General features: G+C 38.4%; 1 protein-coding gene across 3 annotated transcripts in view; it reads right to left on the reverse strand.

Moving 5' to 3' along the window:
* Positions 1–12,992, reverse strand: part of NUP42 (nucleoporin 42) — a 20,756-nt gene continuing 7,764 nt past the window's right edge. For all 3 annotated transcript variants that reach the window (XM_017639968.3, XM_037022133.2, XM_073238706.1), the window contains exons 4-7: positions 3,742–3,818; positions 2,911–2,997; positions 1,225–1,309; positions 1–602 (exon numbers count right to left, since the gene is read on the reverse strand). In XM_017639968.3, coding sequence (XP_017495457.2) covers positions 40–602; positions 1,225–1,309; positions 2,911–2,997; positions 3,742–3,818 — 812 coding nt within the window. In that variant the 3' untranslated portion in view covers positions 1–39. The remainder of the gene's footprint in view (positions 603–1,224; positions 1,310–2,910; positions 2,998–3,741; positions 3,819–12,992) is intronic.

Genomic DNA, 12,992 nt, shown 5'->3' on the forward strand with positions numbered 1-12,992 from the left:
CAATTTTAAAAACTGTTCTCTGTATTTAAAATTACCCTTTTAAATACTCAGAAGTTCCATAGGTGGTGGCTTTAGTGGAATTTTTCCCAAAGTAAATTTCTTTGACTGAAACTGGCTCAGTTCTTTTGGTGTTAGTTGATCCTTGGGTGTGAATAATACATTATCTGTTGTGGTGCTTCCATTTGAGACTGGGAGAGAAGTGGATATGCTATTTCCACAGGTGTCATTGGGTGACTTGGAAAAAGCAGTGTGAGAATGTGAGCCTGGACTACCAAAACCAGTCGCAGAACTACTGCTTCCAAAGGCTGGGGCAGCCGGAGCTCCCACAGGGCCTGATGCCATGGAAGTTGGAAATCCTGAAAGTCCAGGTGATCCAAAACCAGAAGCTGCAGGGCTTTTAAAAGAAAATGAAGCAGCAGATGTGATTTCAGGTTTCCCAAATCCAAAAGTTGGGGTAGATGCAGTGACAGCAGAACTGGCAGAGGGTGCAGCTCCGAAGGCTGGAATATTCCCGAATACAGAAGGGGCAGTGGTAAATCCAGAGCTTGGTTTAAAACTAAACTTCTGAGCTTTATCACTGCTGCTGTTACTCACTGGAAAACCTACAAAACAAAGAAAGAAAAAAATAATCTATTATAGTCAGAAAATATAGCCATATTACTCCCTGCCCCTGTCTTTTTTCTGTCCTGTTTGGATGTTGAGAAGCTCATTGGACAAAGAGGAAAAGTGAAAACGAAAGCTAGAACAAACCCACTAAACCCAGTTGTCTTGTCTTCCTGCTATTTCTCATTTGCATCACTGATTTACCTTCACTCAAGAAGGCAGCTCTGAGAAACCTCAGGGATTAGGGAGTGGATTTTCACTTTCAACCTGTTTCCACATTTCACTGGAGCTGTCACTTGAGGACAGCTATGCTGTTATAGTGACCACAAAGTCCTCAAAGGTGCTGCTACTATAGCTGTGTATTCCTAGGAAACTCTTGAAAATGATTTCTAAAATATATTTCTAAAGCCTGAACTATAGGGTCTTTCAAAGAACATGCCCATTTTTACTCCCATTTCATAAGTGCTTGATGAGTCAAATTCTTTGAAACTCCATTAGAGATTGTAGAATCTGTAAGGATAATTTAAGATGGCACTTTACATACTTCCAGGCTTATGATTTGATATGTATGAAATCCTATTCTTCTACATCAGTAAAGTCCTGCCTTATTTTATCACTTACCTGGTGACCCAAATGTTACTGCTTGCCTGCTGCCAAATCCAAATGTTGGTGCCGTCTGATTTACTCCATCCTTTGCATGAGAGAGCTATACAAAAATGTAGGCACATGATAAAGTTCTTGATGAATTCTCAAATACCTTTTATATACACTTTGCAGTCAAATTCAATTTTTTAAACTGTGCACTTAAAAATGTGAAGTTAAACATTTAACACAGAAAAATGACCACAATATGAATGTGCATAGAAAAAAATGGACCAACCTCAGTGAGTTAAAATTATGGGAATTTAATTTACGCTTTTTAAATATTTTCTAAATTTCTTCAATGAAAACATACTAAATTAGAAAAGAGTTTAAAATAATACATTTCACTCTCTACAGGTTGATCTGCATATATCAAGAAACCTAGATTTAGATAAGGGGCTTTCAGAGGCTACCCAGTCTATTACTCCAATGCTTGAACTGAAGTTGACTCACAACTACATTATTAAAAGCTCACCAATAAAATCTACCAAATATTTCCTAGTTCCTGAAAATACTTCATGCTCTTGCTGTTTCCTGATTTAGAAATGTCTTTCACCTTTGCTTTCTGAAATCTTAATCTCCCTTTCAAGAAAGTTTGCAGTTACTCTTCACCTTCAAAAGCCTTTCCTAATACATCCAAGCAGATTTCTCTTGGGTTAAAAGAGAGCAACACTATTTAAGAACAACAACAAAAAAACACCTTTATTGAGGTACAGTTTACATACAGTAAGACACATCTAATATATAAATATACATACACATATACATACATACAAGTCTCTGGACTCATGTATATTTATTATCCCTTTTATATTATAGTTATCCTTTCTGTATAAGCTTTCAGCAATGGTGATGGTGGGCCACCTCTCACCTCAGGAAAGAATACTTCCAAGAAGTCCTTTTGAATTCAAATGGCATTGCAACAACTGCAATGTGGAAAATTAGCTTGTACAATAGTCTAGTTATTTAGAAAGCACATATTTAAGAGTGCTTTCTAAAGGGGTGAGATTGGGGATTGTTATACAGTCATTCATTAATGAGAGATACTACTCTTATATCCTTTCTTAGAAAGTAGAAACATAAACCTCCTGGGAAACTGGCAGTATGGAATCCTAAATGGAAATATTAAAACCTTATTTTAAAATAAGGTTCGTAAGAACATTTTATGGGGATAGAAAAATCATAAGTTAATTGACAGAGATAATTAATATGATACAGTCAGGAGCAGATAAGAAGGTACATTACCTCCTAAAGGCATTTCTGTATAAGACAAGGAACATATGGTGGGTAAGTGTCCTTCAGTTACAAAAGTTAGGCTAAATGTACATTCATATCATTTTTCAAAGCAATTTATTTTTAAATACTGATAATTTGGAATGCTTGAATTTATGTAATATTTTCCAATTTTCAAAACTAGTATTACCAAAGTCAAAAACTTTATCTTAAATAAAATTATTTAGTAAAGCATAATTATCTGTGCTTTTTTGACTGAGGAACAGAGAGAAAGCAATTCCAGGATGTTGACTCCAAATGATGACATGGTTCTTGAGAATGTGTGTTATCATAATTCTCGACAGAGATTTTCAGCTTTGCTTTCCAAATCCAAAGTGAAATTCTCTGCAAAAAAAGCAATAGATACTTCCCTGAAAACTCCCTAATACTCACCGAAACTATTTTAGTTGATGTATTCGGATTTTTCAGTTCATTTACTCTGTTCCTCCACTGATTTGTTAATTGTTGGATGGAATTTTGCTGGAGAGAGAAGACAGGAAAATAATGGGAAGATATTGAGTGTACCGTCTCTCCACAACAACTTCATGTCTTTATTTGCCAAAATCAAAAAAAGTTTGTAAAACATTTGTATGGTGTAACTTGGAAAATTTGCATTGGCTTGCCTCTATTTTCAGCTGTAGTCCCCTCTCTGTGTTCTCTAACTCCTTGTATCACCTGGTTAAGAATCACAAGTATGTGGCCACACAGAGTTATACTTGGATGGGAGGCGAACATGTGACATGTGTACTAGTTGAAATGCATGATCATGACTGCAGACAACTAAAAAATACAGTTTATGTCATTTCCTTTAGGCACCCAACTTACTCAAGCCCAGGTGTTTTATTTTTTGATACTTAATTGTGAGCATGTTAATCTGTATAATAGCCCACATCTCATTTAACTGTTTTTCTACCACCGATCAGGGTATCCACACCTAAAAGATGTCCCATAAATGTCTGTCAAATGATGAAAGGGTTTGATTTCTGGATAATGTGTAATAAAAATAATGGCACTCCTAGATACTACAGTCAAACTATATTATCATCATTTCAGATAACCAACCAATTTCAAAGAAAGTAATTTAGAAAATAATAATAGCCTTATCCTGAAAAAAATTATAGACCTCATCCACTCTGCCAACACACAAGTAAGCCACCACAAACAGAGAAGATGGAATTAACAGCTAACCTGTTAGTGAGATAGAGGAATCAGAAACAAACTTACATAACTCTGTAAGTTATTGCTGGTTAAGAAGTTATGGTATTCAAGCCTCAATTCTTCTGGTGAAATGTCTGTAAAACCTGAAGTGAGGAATCAATTGGAATCTTTAAAATAAATACCAATATTTTTGATAGTATAGCAAAGCTACCGGTGACAGACAAGGAAATATACCAATGCTGATCATTAGAAAATTTTCAAAATCATAAGGAAAAAATTCAAAGCCTATTCTCTAATGTTCAATAAAGCATAAAATTAGAATAAAATATACATATTTGATATCTGAAGGAGGAAAATCTTTCTAAAGATAAATGGAGTGGAAGAAATAGCAAAGAAAGAGTTGACTACATATATATTTAAACTTCTAAAATAAATATTATATATGCCAGAAAGTACAATAAGCAAAATTAAAAGGCAAATGGTAAACTGGAAAACCCTAACTGCAAAACTTATATGACAGGAGAAGGGCTAGTATCAATGTATAACTAGCTCTTACAACTCAGTAAGAAAAGTAGTTAATATGGGCAAAGAGAATGAATGGGCAATTCACAAAACAATTAAAAAAGCCAGTAGAGAAATAAAATAAAGAAGTTCAATTAAAAATACAATTTAAAATACAGATGAAATACTTTATTTATCAGACTGGTAAAAATAAAAAATGGATGATATTTATTATTATTCAAGGTGTGATGAAATGGACATTCTTCTAAAATGCCATTAGGGGATTAAAAGGGCACAGTATTTCTGGGAGTAAAATTGTCAGTAAGCATTAAGTACCTTAAAAATGCTCACACCTGACCTTAATATATTTCTACGACTTAATCTCAGGAAATAATTAAACATGTAAACAAAGGATGGTATGTATAAAGATGTTCATCCTGAAAACAACAAAGTAGAATACAAAATCTGATTGTGATCCCAACTACATATATACACACACACACACGCACACACACACACACACACACATACACACACTAAAATGCTATAATTACCTCTGTAAGATCAAGTGATCTTTATTTTATTTACACACTTCTGTATTTTTCAAGTTTTCTATGGTAACACCTGTAACTTTTACAATTAGGAAAACTTTAAGAAAGAAAAAAATGTTCAGGATATTTGCTATGGAGAATTACTTGTAATAACCCTGATATTGTTAACTCCAAGGTCCCCTACGTCAGAATAAATAAAAGGCTAAATGTTCAAATCAGAACCCTGTATTCCCTCTAACAACCTGTTTTTGCCATCTTTATTAGCTGCCCAAGCCAAAAAAACCTAGGAACCACCTTGTATTTCTCTTTCTCCACATTAATCATCATCATGCCAGTTTTAGCTCCAAAAGAGAACCCAACTTTGACCAATTTTGTCTTCACTTCTAGGAACTCTAGCCCAGTCATTAGTAATTGTCTTATAACTCATCTCCTTGCCTCCACTCTGCCCTCCACCCTCCTCCCACCCTTAACAGACCATTTCTTCTCACACAACAGTGAGTGAGCTATTTCTTTTTTTATTTAAAAATTTTCATTTTGGCATCATTAATGCACAATTACATGAGCAACATTATGGTTACTTGACTTCCCCCCATTATCAAGTCCCCACCACATACCCCATTACAGACACTGCACATCAGTGTAGTAAGATGCTATAGAGTCACTACTTGTCTTCTCTGTGTTATACTGCCTTCCCCAAACACTCCACCCCCACATTATGTGTGCTAATCATAATGCCTCTTTTCCCCCCTTATCCATCCCTTCCTACCCATACTCCCCAGTCCCTTTCCTTTTGGCAACTGTTAGTCCATTCTTGGGTTCTGTGAGTCCGCTGCTGTTTTGTTCCTTCAGTTTTTTCTTTGTTCTTATACTCCACAGATGAGTGAAATCATTTGGTACTTGTCTTTCTCCACCTGGCTTATTTCACTGAGCATAATACACTCTAGCTCCATCCATGTTGTTGCAAATGGTAGGATTTGTTTTCTTCTTATAGCTGAATAATATTCCGATGTGTATAAGTACCACATCTTCTTTATCCATTCATCTACTGATGGACACTTAGGTTGCTTCCATTTCTTGGCTATTGTAAATAGTGCTGCGATAATCATAGGGGCACTTATGTCTTTTTCAAACTGGGCTCCTACATTCTTAGGATAAATTCCTAGGAGTGGAATTCCTGGGTCAAATGGTATTTCTATTTTTAGTATTTTGAGGAACCTCCATACTGCTTTCCACAATGGTTGAACTGATTTACATTCCCACCAGCAGTGTAGGAGGGTTCCCCTTTCTCCACAACCTCGCCAACATTTGTTGTTGTTTGTCTTTTGGATGGCGGCTATCCTAACTGGTGTGAGGTGATATCTCACTGTGGTTTCAATTTGCATTTCTCTGATGATTAGCAATGTGGAGCATCTTTTCATGTGTCTGTTGCCCATCTGAATTTCTTCTTTGGAGAAGTGTCTGTTCAGATCCTCTGCCCATTTTTTTAATTGGGTTATTTGCTTTTTGTTTTTTGAGGTATGTGAGCTCTTTATACATTTTGGATGTCAACCCCTTATCAGATATGTCATTTATGAATATATTCTCCCATACTGTAGGATGTCTTTTTGTTTTACTGATGGAGTCCTTTACTGTACAGAAGCTTTTTAGTTTGATATAGTCCCACTTGTTCATTTTTGTTTTTGTTTCCCTTGCTCGGGGAGATATGTTCATGAAGAAGTTGCTCATGTTTATGTCCAAGAGATTTTTGCCTACGTTTTTTCCTAAGAGTTTTGTAGTTTCATGTCTTACATTCAGATCTTTGATTCATTTTGAGTTTACTTTTGTGTATGGGGTTAGACAGTAATCCAGTTTCATTCTCTTACATGCAGCTGTCCAGTTTTGCCAGCACCAGCTGTTGAAAAGGCTGTCATTTCCCCACTGTATATCCATGGTTCCTTTATCGTATATTAATTGACCATGTCTGTTTGGGTTAATATCTGGACTCTCTATTCTGTTCCACTGGTCTATGGGTCTGTTCTTGTGCCAGTACCAAATTGTCTTGATTACTGTGGCTTTGTAGTAGAGCTTGAAGTTGGGAAGCGAGATGCCCCCTGCTTTATTCTTCCTTCGCAGGATTGCTTTGGCTATTTGGGGTCTTCTGTGGTTCCATATGAATTTTAGAACTATTTGTTCCAGTTCATTGAAGAATGCTTTTGTTATTTTGATAGGGACTGCACCAAATGTGTAGATTACTTTAGACAGGATGGCCATTTGTACAATATTAATTCTTCCTACCCAAGAGCATGGGATGAATTTCCACTTATTAGTGTCCTCTTTTATTTCTCTTAAGAGTGTTTTGTAGTTTTCAGGGTTTAGGTCTTTCACTTCCTTGGTTAGGTTTATTCCTAGGTATTTTATCTTTTGATGCAATTGTGAATGGAATTGTTTTCCTGATTTCTTTTTCTATTACTGTATAGGAATGCAACAGATTTCTGTGTATTAATTTTGTATCCTGCGACTTTGCTTAATTCAGATACTAGTTCTAGTAGTTTTGGAGTGGATTCTTTAGGGTTTGTTATACACAATATCATGTCATCTGTAAACAGTGACAGTTTAACTTCTTCCTTGCCAATTGGTGCCTTTTAAAACTTTAAGGAGAATGGGTATTATATCTTTTCTAAATGTCTGATAAAATTCGGTGGTGAATCCATCTGGCCCAGGGATTTTGTTCTTGGGTAGTTTTTTGATTACTGATTCAATTTCATGGCTGGTGATTGGTCTGTTTAGATTTTCTGATTGCCGTGGCTAGGACCTCCAGTACTATGTTGAATAAGAGTGGGGAGAGTGGGCATCCTTTTCTTGTTCCCAATCTTAGGAGAAAAGCTTTCAGCTTTTCACTGTTAAGTATGATGTTGGTTGTGGGTTTGTCATATATGGCTTTTATTATGCTGAGGTACTTGCCCTCTATATCCATTTTGTTGAGAGTTTTTTTTATCATGAATGGATGTTGAATTTTGTTGAATGCTTTTTCAGCATCTATGGAGATGATCATGTGGTTTTTGTCCTTCTTTTTGTTGATGTGGTGGATGATGTTGATGGATTTTCGAATGCTGTACAATCCTTGCATCCCTGAGATGAATCCCACTTGATCCTCTTGATGTATTTTTGCATTTGGTTTGCTAATATTTTGTTGTGTATTTTTGCATCTATGTTCATCAGGGATATTGGTCTGTTGTTTTTTGTGTGTGTGTGTGTGGTGTCATTGCCTGGTTTTGGTATTAGAGTGATGCTGACTTCATAAAATGAGTTTGGGAGTATTCCCTCTTCTTCTATTTTTTGGAAAACTTTAAGGAGGATGGGTATTATGTCTTCTCTAAATGTCTGATAAAATTCAGCAGTGAATCCATCTGGCCGGGGAATTTTGTTCCTGGGTAGTTTTTTGATTACCAATTCAATTTCGTTGCTGGTCTGTTTTGATTTTCTGTTACTTCCTGGGCCTGTCCTGGAAGGTTGTATTTTCTGGAAAGTTGTCTATTTCTTTTAGGTTATCTAGTTTGTTAGCATATAGATTTTCATAGTATTTTCTCATAATTCTTTGTATTTCTGTGGTGTCCATATTGATTTTTCTGTTTTCATTTCTGATTCTGTTTATGTGTGTAGATTCTCTTTTCTCTTAGTAGTCTGGCTAGGGGTTCATCTATTTTGTTTATTTTCTCAAGGAACCAGCTCTTGGTTTCATTAATATTTTCTATTGTTTTATTCTTTCCAATTTTATTTGTTTCTTCTCTGATCTTTATGATGTCCCTTCTTCTGTGGACTTTGGGCCTCATTTGTTTTTCTTTTTCCACTTTCAATAATCATGAATTTTCACTATTCATTTGGGATTGTTATTCCTTCTTTACATAGGCCTGGATTGCTATATACTTTCCTCTTAGAGCTGCCTTCTCTGTGTCCCACAGAAGTTGGGTTGTTGTGCTGTTGTTTTCATTTGTCTCCATATATTGCTCAATCTCTGTTTTAATTTGGTCTCATTCATCCACTGATTATTTAGGAGCATGTTGTTAAGCCTCCATGTGTTTGTGAGCCTTTTTGTTTTCTTTGTACATTTATTTCTAGTTTTATACCTTTGTGATCTGAGAAGTTGCTTGGTAGAATTTCAATCTTTTTTAATTTAGTGAGGCTCTTTTTGTGGCCTTGTATGTGCTCTATTCTAGAAAATGTTACATGTGCACTTGAGAAGAGTGTGTATCCTGCTGCTTTTGCGTATAGAGTTCTGTAGACGGCTGTTAGGTCCATCTGTTCTAGTGTGTTCTTCAGTGCCTCTGGTCCTTACTTATTTTCTGTGTGGTTGATCTGTCCTTTGGAGCGAGTGGTGTGTTGAAGTCTCTTAAAATGAAGGCATTGCATTCTATTTCCTCCTTTAATTCTGTTAGTATTTGGTTCACATATGTAGGTGCTCCTGGGTTGGGTGTGTAGAAATTTTAATGGTGTATATCCTCTTGTTGGACTAACACCTTTATCATTATGTAATGTCCTTCTTTATCTTTTGTTACTTGGTTTTGAAGTCTATTTTGTCTGATACAAGTACTGCAACACCTGCTTTTTTCTCCCTATTGTTTGCATGAAATATCTTTTTCCATCCCTTCACTTTTAGTCTGTGTATGTCTTTGGGTTTGAGGTGAGTCTCTTGTAGGCAGCATATAGATGGGTCTTGCTTTTTTATCCATTCTATTACTCTGTGTCTTTTGATTGGTGCATTCAGTCCATTTACATTTAGGGTGATTATCGATAGATTTGTACTTATTGCCATTGCAGGCTTTGGATTCATGGTTACCAAAAGTTCAATGGTAGCTTCTTTACTATCTAACTCTCTAATTTAACTCACTTTTTACGCTATTGTAAACACAGTCTGATGATTCTTTCTCTCCCTTCTTTATCTTCCTCCTCCACCCTTTATATGTTAGGTGTTTTATTCTGTACTCTTTTGTGTTTCCCTTGAATGATTTTGTGGATAGCTGTTTTTATTTTGCATTTAGTTAGTATTTGGTTGGTCTACTTTCTTTGTTGTGGTTTTATTTTCTCTGGTGACATGTATTTAGCCTAAGGAGCACTTCCATCTAGAGCAGCCCTTTTATAATACACTGTAGAGAGGCTTGTGGGAGGTCAATCCCCTCAACTTTTGCTTATTTGGAAATTGTTTAATCCCTCCTTGAAATTTAAATGATAATCTTGCTGGATACAGTATTCTTGGTTTGAGGCCCTTCTGTTTCACTGCATTGAATATATCATGCCATTATCTTCTGGCCTGTAAGGTTTCTGCTGAGAAGTCTGATGATGGCCTAATGGGTTTTCCTTTGTAGGTGATTTTTTCTCTCTCTTTGCCTGCTTTTAATATTCTGTCCTTATCCTTGATGACTGACATTTTAATTATATGTCTTGGTTTTGTCCTCCTTTGGTCCCTTGTGTTGGGAGATCTGTGGACTTCCATGGTCTGAGAGACTATTTCCCTCCCCAGGTTGGGGAAGTTTTAAGCAATTATTTCTTCAAAGACACTTTCTATTCCTTTTTCTCTCTCTTCTTCTGGTACCCCTATAATATGAATATTGTTCCGTTTGGATTGGTCACACAGTTCTCTTAATATTTTTTCATTCCTAGAGATCCTTTTGTCTCTCTCTGCCTCAGCTTCTCTGTATTCTTGTTCTCTAATTTTTATTTCATTATCAGTCTCTTGCACCTCATCCAGTCTGCTCTTTAATTCTTCCATTGTCTGTTTCATTTCTGTTATCTCCCTCCGGACTTCATCCCTTAGCTCTTGCATATTTCTCTGTAGCTCCATCAGCATGCTTATGACTTTTATTTTAAATTCTTTTTCAGGCAGATTGGTGATTTCAGTCTCACCACACCCTCTCTCTGGTGTTTGAGAGATTTTGGACTGAACAAGGTTCTTCTGCCTTTTCATGGGGACGGAAGTGAACACCTGCAAGTGGCGTGTGTGTCAGCTGGGAGAACAAAGTCCCTTCCTGCTTGCTGGTCGCCTTGCCTGTCTCCGTTGCCTGTGCTGGTCAACAGCACACAGGGAACAGCCTCTGGGTTAATCTCCTGAGCTGCTGTGGGCAGGGTGGACCTCGGGATGGCTTAGGGCACTGGTGTGGTTCGCAGGTGAGCAGCGTGTGTTCTCCTGTGAGAACGGCAGCCCTTCATGCTTTCAGGACTGTTTGCAAACACACACAGGAGGCAGCCTCTGGGTTGATCCCCTGAGCTCCTGTGGGCAGGCAGCCCTCCGGATGGCCTAGGGCACTGGCAGTGGTTGCAGGCATCCAGTGTGTGTTTACCCCGAGAAAAGAGCCCCTATGTGCTTCATGGACTCTGCTTTGGTTTCCTCTGCCTGTGCCAGTTAGGCGGGTATAGGGGCAGACTCTGGGTTAATCCCCTGAGCTGCTGTGGGCAGGGCAGCCCTCTGGATGGCCTAGGGCACTGGTGGTGGTTGCAGGCGATCAGTGTGTGTTCGCCAGGAGAACGGCACCCTATGTGTTTTCCAGACTCCACGCCAGCTTCCTCTGCCTGTGCTGGTTGGTGGCGTGCGGGGGCAGCCTCTGTGTTAATTCCCTGTGCCGCTGTGGGTGGGGTGGCCCTCGGGATGGCATAGGGCACTGGCGGGGGTTGTAGGCAAGCAGCGCATATTCCCCATGAGAATAGAGCCCCTTTGTGCCTTCCAGACTCTGCACTGGTATCCGCTGTGTTGGTCGACTGTGGGCAGGGGGCAGCCTCTGGGTCTGGCCCAATTTGCCATGTGCTGGGAGAAGCCTCTGTGTGGTTGCTGTGGGCAGCACTGCTCCCCCATTGCTCTACAGCAATGGTGGGTCAGCCAGTTCGCTTGCAGTGCCAGTGGGGGAAATGAACAGCAGGCTGCTTATCAACGTGAGGGCTTCGGTGCTGTGTTGCCAACCAGGTGGTTAGGGTGCCTGAAGTTCCTTAAACTTGCCAGCCTGCATGCTGAATGTGCCAGGATGATTTTGTCCACCTGTTGAACCCTTGTCCCTTTAAGACTCTTAAAGCATCCACTTTTCTTTTGTCCCAGGGCAGCCAGCTGTGGGAACCTGTTCACAGTCTGAAGTCTTGGATTTTGCTTTTCCGTTCCTGTAATATCCAGTACACTGTGCAATGTGTGTCTGTGCTTCCAGTACAGATTACCAGGGCTGGTTATCTAGCAGTTCTATGCTTCCACTCCCTCCCCACTCTGATTCTTTTCCTCCCATTGGTGAGCTGGGGTTGGGGGAGTGCTTGGGTCCCGCCGGGTCATGGCTTTGCATCTTACCCTTTTCGTGAGATGTTGACTTCTCTCAGATGTTGATGTAGCCTGGCTGTTGTACTGTATCTTCTGGTCACTCTTTTAGGTATAGTTGTATTTGCTGTATTTTCAAAATTATATGGTTTTGGGAGGAGATTTCGGCAACCCTACTCATGCCGCCATCTTGAGAATCTCCGAGTGAGCTATTTCTTATCAGATCATATTCCTCTCCTGGATAAAGATCTACCTGGATGTCCAGTGCAGAACCGACACAATCTGGCCCCTGGCTGCTTCTCTGGCCTCATGTCATATTAGCCTTTCACTTGTTTATGCTCTTTCAGTGATTCAGACCTCACTAGTCCTCAAACATGTCAATCTTCTTCCCAGCCAGGGCACCTGGACTAGCTATTCCTATTGCCAGGAATGTTTCCCCCAAATCTTCCCATAAGTGACACCTTCTCTTCATTTAGGATTCAGCTCCAACACTGCCTCCTTAGAATGGATCACCACCTATCTAAAGGGACATTGTCCCTCCTTCCAGTTGTTTCTCATTTGAACCACAGAACACAGAAAATTATTTGAGTGACTATTGTCTCAATTATCTCGAGGGTGCTATAAAAGTAGTATCATTCTAGCTGCACAGGAAAAATTCACTCATTATAATGGATGTTTACGGGGAGCAGTTCTCTAACTTTCTGGTCTTGGGACTCACTTACATTCTTAAAAATCATTAATAATCCCAAAGAGCTTTTGCTTACAGAGGTTACATATATCAATATTTCCTATATTTTAAATAACACTGGGAAATGTAGGAATGATTTATTTACTTAAAAGTAAGCAACTAAATGAGAAAACTATTTTCAAAACAAAAAATAAAAATGCAGTGAGATGAGCAATACTGTTTAGTTTGTAAATCTTTTCAGTGTTTGGCTTAACAGAAGACTGCTGGATTATTATAATAGCTTCTGCATTCAATCCACTGCAATGTATTGCCTGGT

The sequence above is a fragment of the Manis javanica genome, chromosome 6 (genome assembly GCF_040802235.1).
Source record: "Manis javanica isolate MJ-LG chromosome 6, MJ_LKY, whole genome shotgun sequence".
Classification (NCBI taxonomy): Eukaryota; Metazoa; Chordata; class Mammalia; order Pholidota; family Manidae; genus Manis; species Manis javanica.